This window comes from Mesitornis unicolor, unplaced genomic scaffold, assembly GCF_000695765.1.
Source record: "Mesitornis unicolor isolate BGI_N332 unplaced genomic scaffold, ASM69576v1 scaffold31393, whole genome shotgun sequence".
In the NCBI taxonomy this organism is placed as follows: Eukaryota; Metazoa; Chordata; class Aves; order Mesitornithiformes; family Mesitornithidae; genus Mesitornis; species Mesitornis unicolor.
In genome coordinates this window covers 59,867-80,467 of record NW_010174521.1, presented here as the reverse complement: position 1 = coordinate 80,467, position 20,601 = coordinate 59,867, and the positions used below count along the sequence as shown (strand labels likewise).

Here is a 20,601-nt window from a genome sequence, read left to right as displayed (position 1 = left end):
TGCAGAGCACCGCGGAGTTCCTCGGCGGTGGCGGGGATGAAGCGTGCGCGGAGTTGCGGGGATCTCGTCTACCGCCCCGGAGAAGAGCAGCGCTCAATGATAAATCGCTGGGTGCAGCAGTTAATTTTGGCCGGGTTTCAGGCTGGGGTTTGTCGGCTTCCCACAAAGCAGAGGCGAGGCGGGTCTGTTTGTTGTGATCAGCCAGGAGCAGAGGTGAGGCGGTTCTGTTTGTTGTGATCAGCCAGGTTTGGGGTGTCTCCTGCTTAATTTCCTAGGGTGCTAATGGTCCGGCAGATAGGAATAACGTGATGGTGAGGTGTTAAATTGGGGGGAGGGGGGGCGGAAATAGGCACGTAGTGTAGGAAACCCGTAGACCTTTCTGCAAGAGACATGAGAGCGTGAGAAAAATAATACAAAAATGGGAAGGAAGAATGCCTGACAGAGATTTTGACAGCGCTTTCTGAAGCAGGAAATCCTTTTGCTTAATGTGTTTAAATTTTCCAAACACCAAGGAAAACACACAGGTCCCCACAGGAGAACTTTTCAAGATGACAGAATAAACATCTATACAACTGAACTAGTTGACGTTTATTGACATTTTAGGTGGCTTATTTAGAATGATGAAGTTAAAGACCTTTGAAGTCTCATTGAATTTACATCTTGCTTTTGAGCAACCGAGACCCAGGAAACATTCCTAGTCCTGTATTTCTGTCTGTATTTCTGACAGACGCCAAGAGGAAGGGCTGCCCTTTGCGGTGAAAGTTTTATTCTGGACGAGGGAAGGTGTTAGTGCATTTAAAAGTGATTCTTAGAAGGTGCTTGGGTTTTGGTGGTGGGTTTGTTTTGGTAAGTAAACATTTAAAAACAAGACAAGCAGAAGAGATAAAAGCTTCCAGGAAAAAAAAAAGGATAGTATATTTCGTGTAGTCTGTTTAAATTTCAAAAATGATCACAGAGAGAAATTTTGGATAAGAACTGCAAATGTTGTGTTGTTTATCGTTGGAAGTTTTTAACATTAGATATCACATATAAAGAATCTTTTATTTTACATCCCATACTGGGATGGTTTGCAAAGCATCTGTCAGAACACAGGCTGCTGATGTGTAAAATAAATAGATAAATAATGCATATATTTATCTGTATAAATGTGTGTGTCTGCATACACATTCTGTACTTTTATGCAGATAAACGTGTATGCACACTGTACTTTATGTGTTGCTCGCTATCCCATGACAGACAGTATTTAGCCAAGCACCTCACTGCTGTCGGAGTTTTCCCAAGGCCTGGTAGGGTCTGGAAAAGAGCAGCCATCCCCTCTCAGCAGCTCTGTGCAGTGACAAGAGGCTTGAGTCACGCTTTGCCTTTGGAGAGTGGAGAGAAAAAAAAAAAGAATGAGTAATCATTTTGTTTGAATTGCAATAAGTATGAAATATTTTTCGGGAGCCAAAAAAATCTTGGAAAAGCAGAAAGACATTCTTAAATAGGAGCATTGTCACATTGGAGTGCTTCTTTTTTACAGGGAAGACAGTGTTGGGGTTTCAAAATGTTTCATTCATAAGCATATGAAATGAGCATGCAGGACAGCACTTTTGGAAGAATTTAAACTAGTAATTAAAAATGAAATAACTGTAATTACCTGCTCCTGGCTTAATGAGTGCAATTTGTCTTTGCTGTGAGTACCTAGTGAGACAGCTCTACCTCCTCACTCAGAGCCCAGCGACAGGATTATTGGGAGAGTGAAAGTATGAGTGAGTTGCCTGTGTCGCCAGCAAGATGTCTTTCTGTAGTCAGTTTGCATTTTGGTTTTGTAACATTTTGGCTGCTGAAGCTATTATTTCTGTATATACTGATTGCAACACGCTTTCAAGGAAGCAGAGAGTGCTGTTGGGGGAAAAAACCGTCTTCTTCCCGGCCCCCCCCCAAAAAGATTATTTTTATATACGTACATATATATGTATATGCACACATTTATATTTATATTTATCTAAGGAGGAACACTCCGATTTGAAAACTGCCATTGTCGAAATTGTTTGAAATTTCTTTCTTTAAAGTAGACCTGTGTTTTAAGAAAAAAGCGCATGTGCTGGCTATAGTTTTCTGGGGTAACTTCTTATTTTCACTTAGAAAATTTCTTTTCAGCTGGAAAAATGTTTTAAATTATAGCCATTTTAAAAAAAAATTGCTCCTAGCAAGCAAAAATACTGTGGAAAACCTGTAATTTAGGCAAGTACCTACATTTTATTTGCTCTGTGCTGCTGAAATTTAGAATCCCTTCCCATTTACAGTTTACTTTTCACAGAACATTATTAACTTTTTGGCTTCATACATGATCTTCTGTCAGATGCTTTTGATTTGTAATTTAGCAAAGTATAATAAACAGTGCAAAAGTCATGAATTTTCCTCCGCATCCTGAGCTCTGTGGTAGGGAAAATGTGATAAAATGTGTACCTTAGGTCTTGTTTGATGATCTCTCAAAGCAAGTTTGCCTTCTGGAAATAATTTCTGGGGTTGAAGAGCATGGTATTAACAGATTTAATGTGGCTATTCAATGGATTGGTGGAGTACTATGTGAGGTTTAACAAAATGAGAGAGACAAATTGAACATCAACAAAGCCTACATCTGTGAAGAATTATAAATTTAATTAGAAAAAAGGCAAACTTAAAAGACCTCATTAACTAATCAGAATTTGATGTTACTGATTTAAGATTCTTAAATGGTTGAATTTTAAGTAGCTTTGCTATCACTGTCCCATTTTTCTCGCCATGTGCTACGTAGTGCCCAGATCTGCAATCAGTATTAAAGATAAAGATGTGAAAGTTACAGTCAAATTCTACACAGTAATATTTTTGAGGTAGGAAGGAGAATGTGTGTGTCATTTAGCACATAAGGCATTTTTAGTTTAAGCAGAGTGCAGAGTATGAAGGGTGAGTGACAGCTCCTTTTTTCTCTTTTTTATTTTTTTTTTCTGTGCCCCTTTGGCTGGCTGGATAAGGCCGTTGGTTTCTTTTTTTTCCACTTTTCGTTTGATATGTGAGTTATGTTGTAGAAGTTCAATTATCCAGAAATCTGTTGGCAAAATGAGAGAATGTATGAGAGCAAGCACACGCCACCCAGAAATGGTTTTATTCTATGAACTGTTCGTCATAAGTGTGGTTCCTTACTACATTGTAATTTTGTACTACACATAAAAAACTGAAAGCATGTGAAGTGTAGCATTTTGTAAACTGTAACTAATTTCACTCACATCTGTGTCTAATTGTTGTCTGCATTCGCATTCTTGAGAGTAGATTTATTTTTCCTGGACCACTCTGTGGATTCAGCTGACCAGCCTAAGTGAGGATTAGTTGTTTTAAAGTTATTTTGATTAAAGAGTCATTTTTAAATATGGTAACGTGCAACACATGGTTTAAATAATCATTGAGACACAAAGGAATATATCTAAAGTATGTCTAATGAAAATGAAGATTGTGGATATGAACTTTCACAAATCATAGAGTGTTAGAGGACATATAAGGTACATGTTTAATTCGCTATGAGTGAGCTGGATTTTTTTTCCCGTCTCCCATGAATTCTGAAATGAAATCTCTCTCACTATACACACACGTGTACATATATGTATATATTTGTAAGTGTACAGAAGTTACTGTTTTTTTAATTTGGGTAAATAAAATACTGAGGATTAATTGTATTTTAGAGTTTAGTGAAGTATGAATAATAATGTAGGGCACTTTGGAAAATATCAATTAATTAAACCATCTATTTGAAAAAGAAAGCTTTTTCTATTATAAAAGATGTTTTAAAGGACCCTGTGCAAGAGAGAGTGAAGATAGCTCTGTAAGCAAACTTAGTTCTCACCTATAATTTTTTCCAGGTGTTTAGAAGTAATAGCAGATACATATCCTAGGGCACTGCTGTAGTTTCTGGGGTAGAGAACTGTTTGGTTTTTTTTAAGCAAAATGCACAGTTTTGAATGTATCTGCTCATCTAGTTTGATTTGGCATGCAACAATGTATTGAAAAGTCCATTATGCAGTGCTTCAAGTACCCAGTTATAAAAAGATTGATGTTTTTCAACATGCATTATTGCATTCTTCTTGACATCGTTTGTAACATTCTGCATTGCCTGGCTGCCCCTAGCAGTTGTTTACTCTTGCTAGTAGTAATTCTGTCTGTGAGAAAAAATAACAAAAAAACCCCAACAACTCTACAGACACATAAGTAGGATGTGCTTGGATGATTTTTATGGCACTTAAAATGCCTCATCTCTCTTGTCTTTGCTCTGTGATCGTTTAAGAGATGTTGGTTCAGGTTGAATGGAAACGCACGTGAAGGATTCTCAGTGCAGACATTAAGAGGATATATGCCTTGCCTGAAGAAGCTTTTGTGTGCCTTTAAGCTAACAGTGCCTAACAGCGTAGCTTCACCTGAATTTTATCACCTGCTGACAATTGTTACTGGCTACAGAGAAGAGTCTGTTAGCAAAGCAATGATGTCTTTCTAATAGCGTATGAAAATCTACTACTCACCTGAGTTATAATAGGAGTCGTTTTATTAAACTGGAAAATTATTGCTGGGCTTCCCAGTGGAACCCATTTGCTTTTCTTGATGAGTGACTGCAGAGGTAAATGGTGCAGATTCCTCCTGTTTATTTTGCCAGAAGTGTTCTTTTAGGGCATTTTATCAGAAATCTCATTAGTGGCTGAAATTTTTACGAGTAAGACCTTGTGCAATAATGTGTAGGGGATTTATTTTAATTTGCCTTGGTTGGAGATGGGCTTATTTTAGAGACGGTTGTGTAATACTGTTAGTCATATATTGAAGATCTTTACCATAGGTAGACCTGCCCCTTGTCCCCTCCCTGAAACTAGTGGCAGCCTCTCCAGCTTGCTTTGCCCCTTGCCTTTGGGGTGAGCTGCCTTGCAGGTTCCCCATTGCCCAGGTGTGGAGGAAGGATGGTGAAGAGTGGAGAAAGATGAAAGCCTATGTGATGAGGGCAAGGAGCTGTCAAGAGTTAAGGGGATGGGAGGGAGAGATGAGAACTTGGAGGCAAGAGGGGTGGAGGATGCTATGGGGCTTGGGGCTGGAGCGGCTCCCACTGCCACTGGCGGGGTTACCTTTGCCGGGTTGCGCAGCCATGCTGTGCCGTTGTGCGCTGTGCAGTGCTGTGCCGTGGGAGGAGTGAGCCCCTCTGCAGCTGTCACGGGCCCCTGATGAATCACTATCCCGTCACTTGGCCGCCGTCCCCCAGCGTGGGGAGGAGGGAGAGAGACCTGCCGGGGAAACAACAGTTGAGCCTTCAATTTAAAGACAATATGCCTTTCACGGGCACTGCACCCTCCTCCTCTCCTTTTGGGTTTAAAGAACAGAATTGTCATCTGCAGTGATATCCCTTCTTTAAATTAGGGCCTTGTAGTAAAGCAGAGTACTAGAGGCTTCTGTCTGTTTCCCTGGTTTGCAGGTGCAGAAGTCCCAAACCAGTTCAGATGTTGCTGTTCCCTCAAGCTGCAGGTAAGGATTTGATTGAAAATAGCTATTTTTCTGCAATCCTTTTATTTTTATTTTAACTTCAGGTGATAAGTAAATATTTATTCTTGTTTTCTGCATTAAGCAGATGAGTAAGTGCTGGAGCGTCGCTTTTACGTGTGTGCAACCAAGACTGTAAACCATGAGCAAGTACACTTTTTCACTAAATCTTTTGACTTTATATTAGATGTTGGCTTTTCCAACTCATTGCAGTATCGTCCTCTTTTATGTGTCGATTGGTTAGATAACGAAATATAAAATAAAGGATTTGTGTTTAGAACTTGTGATAAAATGTCAGTTAAAATGTGAAATCTTCATAGCTGAAATGACACTTATGCTTAATGATATTTATTCTGTTACTGTGGGAGGAATTTTTTAATATAATTGTAATAGTCTTTAAAAGAGCCTAAGCATTTCTTTTAAACTGAAAAATTACTGGTTCAAATGCCTTGGAGGTGCAGTAACCTATGAAATTTCTGCTTGGAGCAATTACTTAGACTGAGTACATCAAATAACATTATCAATATTTTTAGGTATAAAGAAACAGAAGGATGGGGTACTTCAATCATAAACTTCCCCAACATCAACCAAGGGAGGTGTCACAATGGTGATAGCTGTTGGGCTTTTTACATAAGGCTATTAAAACCACAAATTGTTAATATTCAGCTGCTTGTGTGCTATAAAAATGTTTAACTTTTGCTTTGAATCAGAATTTCTCTCTTCTTATTTTGACTGAGCAACAGCTGCTGAGATACGGCAGAGTGCTAAGGCATACTAACGCCTGTGTGGATTTGCTGTATGTTGGTCAGATCTCTTTTCAATTGGGCATGCTTTATGTAATCCACAAAGCAAACAAGTGAGCAGACATAATAATGTTTTAATGCTGCATTTGTTTCAACGGAAACAGAGGAACAATTAAGTAGTTTGCCAGAGTAAACACATACATCAGGAATATCTCATTCCCTGTCAGTAGTTGATAGGTTTCCTCAATTGCTTCAAGTGTTTTATTTGGTTTGGAGGCCCATTATATTGCCACTGAGTGGTAAATCTTGAAAAAGCAGGGTGTTAATTTGTTGTTAAGAGAATATATGTCTTTGTATATTGATGATTGCGTCTTTGTATGTATGTTAGAAATACAACGTGATGTGAATGTTTAAAGTACAGTACTTTGTATCTAAATTTTATTCTGTTAGAATGTGCAAAAATAATTACGGTAGCTGGTCATTCATTTGTGGGGTAACAAAACAGGTTTAACACGAGAAAAGGTCAAGTTAGGTGAAACTGTTCATTTTTCACTAAGTATTTTCAGGACATTGATTAACAGTGGGCTGTGCCGCGTATAGGTAATTCCTCCGTAATCCATGTTGAATATGTCACTAAAATTGGCTGCATCTTGTTTTCAGGTCTATGGAAATGCAGGATCTAGCCAGCCCACATAGCCGACTAAGTGGTAGTAGTGAATCCCCCAGTGGTCCAAAACTTGATAACTCTCATATAAATAATAATTCTATGACACCCAATGGCACAGAAGGTGAGCCACCTTTTTTTTTTCATATTTCATAGTTAGTTTTATTCTCATTGTTGCGTTGGTGTTCTTGCAGTCTGTAAACCATGTAGAGAAACTGCTTTACTGTTTTAGGTATTATGTGTTTATGTAATATGGTATATAGATCCAGTGTTCAATGTTTATCAGTAGTTACTATTATCAAGTTTCAGCAATAGCTTTCATTCCAGGTTTATGTTCTTTTCATGGAGTTTGAATGAACTGAGCACTTAGTCTGTGCAGAGCTTAAAGAAAAAAAAAATCCCGAAACTTCAAAAAGGTAGTTTAGTGATGAGAAAAAAAGGAGGAGTTTATAATTGTCCTACTACAACAGGCAATATTCCCATCTTTTTCACTATTTTGGTATTTCTTTATGTTCTCACTTTTTGCAGGCTCCTAAGGCTATGAAAGTTTTGTTGCGTCGGCTAATAAAACTGAGTATTGAAATTTCCTCAGGCTAGCTTGCTGCTCTGATGGAGTGGCCAAAATTCAAACAGGTGTAGTAATTCAATGGGGTAAACTGATACCTATTTTTCAAGAAGCAGTCAGGCAGTTGATAAGTTATGTTTGTTCTCAGTAGAATACTAACAGCAGAACAACCTAACAGCTTTGCCAGTAATATAATACATGTATAATACATATAATAATACATATAATGAAACACAGAAGGGTTTATATAATAAACAGCAAAAACTTTCCTGTAACATTTCTATGGCAATAGTAGGAAGATCGTACATGGCATTTGGCTAGTGATGTGGACAGAGGTTTTAATGCATTACTAGAAAACTGAGTCACACAGCTTCAAATACTACTTTTCAGTATAAAAGTACAGTTAAGTGACTATTGTAACAAAGATGTACCTTTTTTTTCCTAAGAACTGGGTCATATTAGTGCTGTCAGACTATTTAGGATTATGGACATGCACTGCATTCTTCCTGGAAAGGCACATGTCAATCAAACAGATGTCGTCCCCCCTCAATTCCCCAAACATCTCTGTTATTCATTCTAATTGGAGTCCTCTGTAGTGGGGAGGGTTTATGGGTTATCAGATTAACAAGCATTTGTGCCAGAGTTGTGTATAATTTACTTTTTGCTATCACTGTAAAAGTATTGCTGCAATCAAATTTTAAGCCATTTGAAAAAAAAAAGTAACTTTTTAATGAATAAATGAAGTGCTTAATGTGTTAATGTAGTTTAAGCAGAAAAATAATTCATGTCCACAAATCTTATTCCTTTTGAATGCCCAAGTACATTAGTATATTTTTATATCATATTATCAGGTATATACCGATTATTGATACAGAAAAAAATACCTTCTCCCTTTCAAATTAAAATTCTTCTTGCTCACAAAAGCCTTTGCTGTAAATTTCACCAGCTTTTCTACCTTCTGTGTAACTTGAAGGTTCTTTAATAGCACAAAAATAAGGACTGGTTCTTAAAACACTGAAAGATACTCACCATCTGTGTTGCCTTTTTGTTCTAAGTAGTTGTTCTGCGCAGGCATGCGCTCTGGAAAATGGGGTGCTTAATATTACTTTGTCAGGAAATTAGATATATACTGTATTTATTCACGCACTGACCTCAGGTAGCAAATAATTTCAGAAACAATATTCTGACTTCTAGGTAGGTATCAGAGTTTATAAAAAAAAGTAAATTACACCACAATAACTTCTTTGTCCGACACTAGAATTTTAAAGTTCAGGCTTATTCAGTTTTGGGTGAATTCTACCAAAAAAACTGTAACATGCAATACATGTTTACCTTCTAAGATGAAGCCAAATGGTTTTCTTTTGTTTGCGATTTTCCCTCAGGTGACATGACCCTCCTCAGCACTGCAGACTGGTTGCTAAGCCCTAGCACACAGACCCCTGCAGGTTTGGGTGGCTGCGGTGGGCACAGCAGGCGTGGGCACTCAGCATGCGTTTTCAGATCATGTCCAGAAAGCATCCTGAAAAATAGCTTGTGCTTGGCGATTCCTGTCTAAACTTTCTAAATTGAAAATTCCTGTCTCTGATTGCTCTTAAGTGACAAATAAGGAAAAGTGTGTGAAAGAAACAGAATTGACTAATTTATTTCTGAATTAGACGTGTGCCAAGAGACAAAATTTGTAAGCGAAACAGATGCCTAAGAATCTGAAGGTGGAATTTTTGCCATTAATCTGTTTTATCCTAAGAAAATGTTTGGTTTGGATTCCTTGAGCTGCTAAACAGGCTTAAGAAAAAATCGAGTGAATGAAGCAAGGGTTGTTTTTTTTAATGAAGGTTGAAGTGAAATTATTTTTTCTGAGATTCTTGAAGCAGAATCCTGCTGAGACATAAGTGACAGATTGCAAGGATGCAGTCATAAGGGCTTGCCAAACACCTTTCTTAAAATGCTGCTGTGTGGTTTGATTGGTTGTTGCATGTGGAGTGGAGATGTGAGTTGCTGAACTTTCACTTGTTATATATAATATGTGAAACCAGCTTCTAATCTAGTATGTACTCATTCTCACTGACATGAAAAAGCCCTCCTTTTCTGACGTGAGGGACCTTCATATGAACAAGAATCAGGGCCTCCAGGTATTTGCATGTTATAAATATCTTGTAAAGATATGTTAAATTTGATTTGACTATGGGTGTGATTTCGGCAGGTTTCCATACCCTGAAGTGTAGGATATGCTCACTAGATGAGGGGGGTGGGGGGGGTTAAAAAAACAAAACAAAACAACAACAAAAAAACCCAAACCAAAACCTATCCCAAAGTGAAATGGCCCCATTTCAAACAAATGTTCATTAATTCCTCTAAGGCACATTTTCAGACTTGTCTCTTATTGATGTTGTTCTACAAGAGGATGTGGTTGGAAGATAGCTCGTTGTTATTACTTAATATTTTTAGCTTCACACTTAGTGGTAAATTTTCAAAGCACTGAATGGGGATTTAGTTGTGTGACTGAGTCTGAGTTTAATCCCTGCGTGCAGCTTTGATATAATAACTCTTTGTGTGCTTAATTTCACTTTGGTAGAACAAGGTTACTGTAGTGCAGAACTGACCAGGTAGTGCTGGCTGAAGACTGAAGCTGAAGAAATTCAGGGGGCTTTGGGTGACTGCTATTTATTTCCTCCTATCTAAACATTTTTTAAACAAGTCAGATTTACTACTTCTTGTCTCAGATAGCAATTCCTCTATGGGATTCTTTTGGAACATAGTGATTTCTGTAGAACAAACAGTATTCTTTTAAGTTTGTTGCAGACCATGAGACAGTCTTCATAGCTCTGGATGTATGTGTAGTGAGGGGAAAAGTAGCATTTCCTTAATACCTTGATTTTAAAAAAATCATAGCTAATAGGAAATAATTACTTTTCTAGTGTTTGGATTTTTTCCTTCCTTTTCTCTGGGCCAGGCAGCATAATCTTCAAACCAATGAAGGGGAAGTAATAAGGAAATTATAGACCCTGACTAGACAGAAATTTCTCAGGATCAAATGCAGAGGAGTAACACTAAAATGTCTGGCTAAAGACATTCAGAAAAATCAGTTCTGGCATGCCAAGATGGTGCTGGTGATATAAATACTACAGTATTTGAGTTTTCCATAATTTCTTTAAATGTTTTTCTGCAAAATACCTTTTTTTTTTTCTTTGTAGAGAACAGCAGACACTGGGTACCACTAAAAATTTGGCCCTGTATGACTTGCCTAAGAAAATATGTTTGAAAAGATTATAAAGAAAATAGAAGTAGGGATCAAAATGTTCACAGTTGTGCCTTATCTTTAATCTTCTTTTGTCAGCAAATTGCTATGGTGGGCTGATACTGAAGAAGTTAAAGAAACAATAACAACAGAAGCTAATAAAGTTGCCATTCATTAAGTTTTATCAGACAGCTAGTGGCTAGTCCAACAGTGCCCACTTCTGTAAATATGCTTCAGAGGGGAAAGGCTGCGAGTAATCAATAAATTTGAAAGGAGTAGCAAAGCTGTTCTCCATAGTGGACAACTGCATCCAGTTTCTGCCTACAGTGACCTTTACTTTTATCTAAAGAATGTAAATCAGTTCTGATGGATTGCAGAGAGTGAGAAACAGAAGCCTGTGGCCCATCATGATGATATTTTATGCAACTAGAATGGAAAAGAATAAATGAAGACTGGGAGGAGGAGCCATGGTTTACCAAGCAACACCACTTCATTCACGTTAGGAGTATGGAGCTGCTTCTGGCCTCATTTTTGAGCGTTCAAAAGGAAGAAGAGAAGGCACTTTCATATCAAGTGGGAAGGGAAAATGGATAACAAATTGAAGATCAGATTTTCAAAGATACATAGGAAGGGAGGCTTCAAAGGGAGTTGGACATCAAAATTCCTTTGGAAAAAATAGGTTCTCGCTCTGTAAGTACCTGCTGCAACATGAGAATGAATCCCACACAAAGGCATTCAAAGCTTCCCACTACATGACTATCTGATGGGTGGTCATTAGAAAGGTTGTTTTAAGTCTGGTGAACATAAATCCATCTTCAGGGTTTCAAAAGGCAGCGCTGTGTAGTATGTTTGCTGTCAAGTTACAATATTATAGAACAGAGAAAAAATTGTTTTCAGTACTTTCTGAAGTAACAGTGGAGTAACATGTTGAAATCCATAGAGAGTGTATGAGCTGGTTGTTCTGGCACGTAATGTGGATTTCTGTAAGTAAATGATATCTTGAGTGTTGTTATTCTAACAATACTTTGGAGCACTCGTGGTACTCTTTCAGTATTGCAGTAAAGCCTGCGTATTGTCAGTGAGTGATTTTTAATTTTGTGTAAGTTATTAATAATTTTTAATAGTTATTAATTTTTTTTGTACTTTGGGGTGCAAAGTTGTGGTAGGTGATGGCAATCAGACAAAGTGATCCTCCTTTAGAATATGTTTGGGTTCTGGTATCTTAATTGCTCATTTCTGGAGTTTCTGCCAATTATGTCTGCTGAAGTTTCTAGACTTGTGTTTGTGATGAAGAGCTTGATGGTGGAAAACTTGTAATTGATGCAGGGATACCTCCATATTTAGACATCTGGAAATAATAGCCCAGTAAAGGTGAATCTAATCTTTACATTTCAATTGAACTATTTGTGCTAACTTCTTTACTCAGCGCCAGAAGAATGCAAGAGGACAGTTGTGTGGCCAGAGGCAAAGACTGCAGTGGTCCCAGGCCCCAGACTAGCAAAAGCAACCTGGGGCTCTGTAGGGTGTAATAATCTCATCTTCAACCTGCTGCCATTTCTGGAGCATAAAAACCAGATACCCATCACCCTGCCCATTTATGTGAAGACACAGGCCTGACTTGTACTATCTTTTTGTCCCTGCTCTTCACCTTTTTCTTCTTGCTGTATTACATTGGCTTCCTTCCAGACTCTTTGTCTTATCTGTGTCTTTATTCTCCTGCTTTCCTAAGAGTCCTTCAGTCTGTTCTGAACACTTGTAGCATAATGGTCTATTATTCTTTATCTTTCAGAGGTTTTTGGCCAGTGAAATAACTTGTCTACTCCTCTGTTGGCTCAGTCCATCAACTCCTGTTGCAAAATCTTGAGGAGGATACTGGCTAATAAATATATATGTATTTTTTGTCTTCTGTATGTGTGTGCATGTGTTTGTGGAAACTTCATAGTTTTGTTTTCTCCCATAACATTTTTCTGAAACAAAAGACCTTGTTTCAGTGAAAAGTCAATAGTGATACTGGTTTCCACGGACATTTGAAGGAATGAAAAGGGTCTAAATGACAAAGGACTTTAAAAACAAACAAACAAAAGAACATCTTGGAAGCATCATTATTTTAACATCATTTATTTTTGCAAGCTTTTCATAATTTTTGCAGCACATGCTGTTCCAGACTGGGGATAGAGTGTGGTGGTGTATGAGCACCCTCTGAGCATGCCTGAGGGTTCCAGAACCCTGCTGACACAGTGGCCCTGCATAGGCTGCAGGATGTCAAGAACCTGTGAAGATACTCACAACTTCACTGAAAACTGTAACTGCAACACATCATGCTAAATGCAGTGTCTCTCCAGTGGGGTTGGCCTGTTATGCACGATCTGCATGTGTGCAACCACATGATTGCACAGCATAAGATAGAAATATCATACACTTGGCTAGTAATACAAATTACAAGGAAATCCAGCCCCCGTGGTCAGTGTGCACCAGCAGAAACTCCAGTGAACAGGACTAGAACATCTTTGTCTTAAGATCACACCTTAGTAGACAACAGGATGATATTTGAAGACCCTTAGCAACTTTAGAAACTTGTGACTTGATCATTTAGCACTTGCATTTGCATCTTGTAATCTTCTGAGGGGTTTTGCTTATCACAGGTAGATAAAACAGCATGAAACTTGGTTACACTTCAGGTTACGCTGTGTCTTCTGACCCCTGGTTGGTGAGTGAAGTCCCTGTGCCACCTGGTTTGATGAGACAAGCTGGAGAATTTGCTGCTGCTGGGTGGAGAGGTATAGGCAGGCACTATCCCTCTTTGTCCAGGTGAATTTGGCTTTAAGTCTGGCAATCTTGGAGTTCAGATCCTGGCCATAAGTAGAGAATGTTATTTCCCACTTATGAAAGGTCCCACCTGCTTTGTCATTCTGCTTCTGTCTTCATGTCTCAGTCTTGTGTCTTGTACACGTAAATGGCAGAGTGGGCTGACTTCTCCATGGTGCTCTCTGTTCTCTTGAAGCCCTCCATGTTTCCCAGAAGGTAGCTGAAGACAACCTTCTTTGCTATTAATGGTTAGGACTGTGGCATTGTGTGGTCATTCTGTCTGACTTTGGTTAACGAGTATGGATATTTTATGTGCAAACTATTATACATGTGTAAGGGAGTTGCCATGGTCAGAGTCCTAATCAAGGATTTAAGAAGGCGGGGGGGGAGTAAACAGATCATAATACCTCTAACAGGATTGTTATTGGATATACATTGCCTCCATTTGGACAGAAGAGATACAAACATTCTGTATAAATTGATGGATGAGTTTGAAGAAGTAAGAACAGTTTGCATCAAATATTCTCCTAACTGCAGTGAACGAGACTATTTTAACCCATGACACTACTTCGCGGACGAATATCCAGGTTAAATCTTGATTAGCAGCTACAAATACTATCAAAACTTGTCTCCACCTAGATAGTTTTGAATTTCCTTTCTGATTTTGCACTGTAGTGGTAATGCCATCTCTTTGTAAATAGAAGGTTTTAACTGCTAGATGAGCAGATTACAATGACATTAAGGCTCTTTCAGTTGTAATAGGTAAGCAAAGAGGACGATGAGGGTCATGGGGGAGCTGTGCATGCAGTGAAGGCTTGGTGTTAGCTGCAGCCAAAATACTGCAGAAGTTCTGAAGCCTCCTCACATCAGAGGAGGGGAGAGCAGGAAACAGTCTGGGCTTGAACTAGAATGTGCTGCTTTGAGCAGGGACTTTCTTTGAAAATTGAACATAAATTTAGGCTGGAAATTACCTTGTAGTAATTACCTTCTGGTAATTTCCAGACAGATGAGTTTCAGGAAAAGCTGTCTGGTTTGAGAAGCAGGAGCAAGTCAGTTTATCAGGCTTCATGGCCAGGAGATAGTCTTTGATAAAAAGAAAGAATAATGTTCTGGATAGGAATCAGTATAACTAAGTAGCCTGTTTATAAGGAAAGTGTAACCTTTAGTAATCTGTTTATGATTGTAAGATTCTTCAGTACAAATAGGGGAGAGTTTGAATAAAATAATGGAATATATAATTAGCTTAGAGATTCCAGGTGGAATTTTTGTCCCGTTGTAAATGACTGTTATCTTTGAGTTTTCAGGTGAGCTTTGGGCTCCTAGTAGATACAGAAAGAGGATGGTATCAAGCAAAATAATGTATGAAGAATAATGGATACATAAAATACTTAATCAAGATACCTAGCTGGTGTTTAACTACTAACATTATTTGAAGATGTCACCTTGACAAATCAAAATAGGGCTAGAGAGTGTGTTTATATGTATGTCTATAAACAAACTAACAACCTTGCTTACTTTGTTAAGATTCTTTGTGCCCCATGAACACTGAGAGCTGTCAGAATCACAGAATATTAAGAGTTGGAAGGGACCTTGAAAGATCATCCAGTCCAACCCCCCTGCCAGAGCAGGATCACCTAGACTAGGTTGCACAGGAACGTGTCCAGGCGGGTTTTGAATGTCTCCAGAGAAGGAGACTCCACAACCTCTCTGGACAGCCTGTTCCAGTGCTCTGTAACCCTTACAGTAAAAAAGTTTTTCCTCATGTTCAGATTGAACCTCCTATGCTCCAGCTTGCTCCCATTGCCCCTTGTCCTGTCATTGGCTGTCACTGAGAAGAGCCTGGCTCCTTCCTCCTGACACTCGCCCTTTACAAATTTATAAACATTAATGAGGTCACCCCTCAGTCTCCTCTTCTCCAAGCTAAAGAGACCCAGCTCCCTCAGCCGCTCCTCATAAGGGAGATGCTCCACTCTCTCCCTCATCTTTGTGGCTCTGCACTGGACTCTTTCAAGCAATTCCCTGTCCTTCTTGAACTGAGGGGCCCAGAACTGAATGATGCCCACTTATTCACATAATACAAAGATTATAAAAGTATAGTATTAATTCAGTCTTAAAACTGAAAAATTAAAACCTATTTAATAAGTCAGCCATGTTTGCAGTATTTCTATTCTGTATAGTATATATGGCACAGCTGTTAACAAAGAGTAGTTCACTAGAGCACACTGTGTATGTATTTTATGTAATCAAAGTGATTTTAAAAAGATATTTAAAAACCTTAATTTTGCATACTTGCAGGTGCAATCTTTGTGATGTACTTATATGACTTTGTGTTAGGAATGGTCAAATGTTCGGTCTCTAAATCCATATTTAAACCAGCCAGCATATCATTCATTTTGATCCTCTTTACTGCTATATACACAAGTGACTGCATGACAAGCTGTGAACTCAGAAAGTTGTTACTTGGCCAATGAACCACATGAACCTGTGGATTCTGGTCTAAAGTTCTCTTTCAATGGAGCTCAGAAGCTGCCATGTAAGTGTTTTTTAACCTCCTTTTGTAATATGGCTGACAAAACAGAGCACACTGTACTTGCAATCTCTGAGTGTCTTAAGAAGAAATAACATGACTATCGATACAATGTTAGATCACCAGTTACGCTGTCTCAGAATTTTTGTTCCTATCTCATTTTTTAGTATATTCAGGAAATACAACAGCTGAGAGAAGAGACGCATGGAACAGTTGTTACAAAAAATTTGTGAGCAGCTCAGTCAGCATCTAGAATTCATTCCCATGAAGAAGTCACTGCAGTGTATTTCATTTATGTTTTTCTGTATCTTCAAAAGTCATATGTTTAGTAAACAGCATTTGGTTCTAAACATTGTTGTACTGAATTACTGCTTATGAGTCTTAGAGACAGTAATTCCATTTTGATGAGTTTTTTCCCCAAAATAGTATCTTTAACAAAGATCTGAGATCCAGATAGGTGGCAAATAGTGCATGTAAAGCGGGCTTTTAAACTAATGGCAAGGGAGGCATTTACATACACTTAGAAAGAAATTATCCTTAAAATCTTTATCCAGAACAAATTATGTAGTTCTCCGTATTGTGTGAGGTGGTTCAGTGTATTCTTTGGGCTGGTAATTTTTGGTGATCCAAACAATTATATTTTATTTTATAAGGAATATAGAATTGTTTCTCCAGTAGAGAAGACAGGAAAAGTTCAAAGAAAGCAAATGCTGAAATCTTCCATTCTTTACCCTAGGTTATGTTGATCTATCTTATTGTCCTCCCTTTTCCTCCCACCCCACAGCTGTCAGCTACAGAGAAAAGCATCTTTCATTGTTATTTCTAAAAGTATGGTTGCATCATGGAAATTAGGTTCAGAAGACTTGCAAAGTTTTGTGAAAGCTGGAGTAATCTATGAGGGAAGTTATAGTCTGTATAGACTGTAAAATGTTGCTGTAATAAACTTCTAAAAAGAAGGACAAGATAATGTAGATGCTATAATTTTTGGTATCTAGGTTAACAAAAAGTATAGAACTTGCTGTAAAAATATGGTAGTTTCTGGAAAATCACTTGGGACAGACACTTTGCAACAAATATTTTGTGCATTCGACTTTCAGTATTAAGTTATGAAATGGATGTTGGATATGTTATATGTTGTGTTTTTAAGAAATAAGTACTTATTAGAGTTGTAGTTCCGATCATGAGTGCGCTCTTGAAGGGAATCTCTTGTACACCCCTTCTTCCCATGTGTTAACTCACCTCATGGAGTCTCTTGGACTTCTTTCAAAAAAGGTGCTCTGCAGAAATGCAGCTAACATACTCCAGCTGCTGATGGGTGCTCCCTTCTTGGGACAAGACTAAACCCAGCATGAATAATGCCTCCAAAAATGCCTAAACCGTGGATAGAAAACTGTGCCTCTCCATCACCCTTTGGAAACCTTGCACCAAAATGGTTTCTGCTAGTGATCGCTGCAATTCCTGAACGCATATGTATAGACAAACCTGCATGCATGCCCCTCCCCATGTCAAGATCACACTAAGGCTTTACGTGTCAAATGGGGTGCAGTTTGCCTTGGTTTTCTTGGATTCACTTTCTGCAGTGTTACCGAACTGTCTTGCTGAAAGGTCAGATATGCACCGTGCTGGTGTGTGGGAAGCGGTGACTGTGTGTGTCAACAGGAGCAAAAGCAGTGGGAAGTTGACAGTGAGATCAGCTCCGTTGCTTTCTGAAACATCATCCTCAGTTGCTTTTGGTGTGCTATAGCTCCAAAACTTAGGTATGTAAAAATGGATTTGAGAGATTACTGTGTTGGTCTGGTCACTTACAGGGCATAGGTATTGTGCCTGCTTGCATCCATGCCAGGTCAGCCCCTACTTTGCTCCATGGATGGGAATGCTCTCGTTACTGAGATTGTGCTGGTGTAACAGAAAGGGAAATTTTACTTGAGGCTTTATTAAAAGTCATTAATTAATAAGTAATCATGAAGCACCGTGAGCCAGGAGAGAATCTCTCACTCATTCTTTTTCACACTCTGACGGCCGCACTGAGTCGCGGGTACAGAGGAAATGAAATGTAAAAGCATTCTTTGAAGCATCTGGTGAGGACTGTGTCCCCTTTGTTTATTCAGGGTTGCTGAGTATAAAGTTGGTTTTCACTTTGAGGGGAGAAAACCACCATGAGGAAAGTTTTACTTCATGACAAATTCTCATTTTTCCTCTGAAAAGTTATCTAGATGGAAAAAAAAAGTTAAACAGCCCTCAGAGAAACCCATTTAAAAATTATTTCCTTTTTTGTCTTATTTAAATTGCTGTCTTTAAAGCCTGTAAATGTCTGTGTGACCTGATCTAAATGTGAACCCTCATTGTTGGGTCTGCAGGATTAAGAGGAATCAAGACAGGTGCAGAGAGTTGCATGGGGACTTCTGGTTTGCCACAGTGGCTCTTATTCCTTGGGGACAGAAATAACCCTCTTGATCATTTTATATGTATGTGTAAATCATAGCTGCCAGTACTTTGCATTGTTTGTATACACAAATACAAAAAATGCAAAATATTGTAGCCGTGATTTAAAAAAAAATTGGCAGATTTTTGCTTTATTGAATATGTGGCTGCAGCGAGTGTGTGTGCATGTGTGTGCAAGAGTATTAGATGCATATAGAATATATTTTATTTATATTTCTATAGTTAAAACAGAACCAATGAGCAGCAGTGAGATTGCTACTACTACTACCACAGACGGGTCTTTAGACAATTTCTCAGGATCAGGTAAGGAATAAACAAAGGTTTTAAGCTCAGCATTTTTTTATTTGCTATTGTCTTATCCCATGTGGTCTAAACCTGTGCACAGCTGTTAAAAAGCCTTGTGTACTTTGCAGCTTATACCTATTTCCGTTCATCTTACTCGGACAGTGTAAGTCAATAGGAGTTTTCCCCGAGTAAGGAGCATTACAGCATCAGGCTGATTAATGTCCATTGGTGTTTTTGGTGGGAGTCTCACTAGGGAGTATTCTGACCCAGAGTAATTACTCTCTTGTTTTCTGTGAGTAAACATACTTGCCTCTGTGATTAGTGCTGTAATTGAGGGGTAGGTCTTTCTCATTTATTGTAATTTATTATTATCAAGGTATTAATTCTTTTGTTAGGCTTTTTTGCTTCCTGGAAGCCAAACACATCTTAGCTTCTAACGTACCGGAGATGAACACTCTGAGTAAATCCTAAGATGTTTGCAGAGTTTTGTATACCTATGGATTAGCTGTGGTATTTCTAGCACATAATTTTTGTGGTGCAAATAAAATAAAAAAAGGATCTAATACTATGCCATGGGATTATGTTTCCAGAGTAGCAAAATTTGACATCTCACAACCAGTCAGGTTCCAAGTAGCTAAACCTTTTCTGGTCTTCTCACAGGCTGTTTTCTGTGCATGCTGTTGAGTATGAAATTTGAAAGCTGAAAAAATGTTTCTAGGGTATTTTAAATCTCTGAAAGAAGAAAAGGTAACGTGTTTAATAGTAGCTGCATACATCTGCGGTGACCTGGCTAAAAGTTGGGCCATAATATTTGACTTATCTGCAGCCTCACAGTCCACAGAAAAGAGAACTGTCAGGTGTGGAAGGCACGGGACGAGATTCCCTGCTTCCCTCCATGCTTCTGAAGTGCTCCCAGCATGTAAAGATGATGGATTTTCCCTGTAGTTGGCCAGGAAAGGGGTAGCTGGTGAAGGGTAATTATCCATGCCTTGTTTATTTCCAGGTACTTAGCAATAGGGCCTGTTGTTTCTCCGCTGTCTGATTTTACAGTAGTCTCATAACCTGCAGCTGACCCCTTCCTGGCAAAGGCTTCAAAACCCACCTTGGGACCTAGCGAAGAAATGGCACCCAGACGGTAACCAGAGAGGGAAGGGCTCCCAAAAATAACACCCAGAGCAGAGCATGCCAGCACATCCACCATGCTCTCAGCAGCACCCAAAAGTACCAAAAGAAATTGGTATGAGTTAGCTTAAAGCTCTGTGTCAGCAGTGTCTGGGCTGCTGGGGAGAAGCTCACTATTTAGGCTCCTAGGCTTAAGTGTTTCACTAAGAAAATTTGCACAGTGATCGTGACATCTTTATGCAATATTGAGTGGTTTGAAGGTCTGAAAGCATTTTAGAAAGCAGATAAGATGGGGGAAAAGAGACGGAAGTGTGATATGGTAATACATCATCTGTATTACAGAATTATTTTTTTTAAAAAGGAGACACGTGCTCTGAAGCTGGCCATATGTTTTCAATTGAGGCACGCATAAAGCTCCTTCATAAAATGTAGGTCTTAAACATTCTAAAAGTTAATAAAATGTTGCACTTGAGATATCAATAATCCTTTGAATATATGAAGGGAAATGTTTCCATTAGGAAATGGATTGTTTGCATTGAAAATGTTGTCTGTGTGCGAGCAAAGAATAAACTATTGCTCAGGAGCTGTACAAAGGGGCAATTTAGTATTTGAGATTTGTAATCAAGATTTTAATGTTAAGCATTTTTGTATAGTTCCTGATAAAATATTATTTTCTATCTAAGGTATCAA

At 38.6% G+C, this 20,601-nt stretch overlaps 1 protein-coding gene across 1 annotated transcript in view; it reads left to right on the top strand.

The window, feature by feature from the left end:
• Positions 1-36: 36 nt before the first annotated feature.
• EYA1 (EYA transcriptional coactivator and phosphatase 1) overlaps positions 37-20,601 on the top strand; it is a gene marked incomplete at its 3' end in the record, with an annotated part of 80,036 nt that continues 59,471 nt past the window's right edge. The window contains exons 1-5 of the mRNA XM_010181082.1: positions 37-213; positions 5,459-5,508; positions 6,927-7,054; positions 8,878-8,940; positions 18,727-18,807. Coding sequence (XP_010179384.1) covers positions 37-213; positions 5,459-5,508; positions 6,927-7,054; positions 8,878-8,940; positions 18,727-18,807 — 499 coding nt within the window. The remainder of the gene's footprint in view (positions 214-5,458; positions 5,509-6,926; positions 7,055-8,877; positions 8,941-18,726; positions 18,808-20,601) is intronic.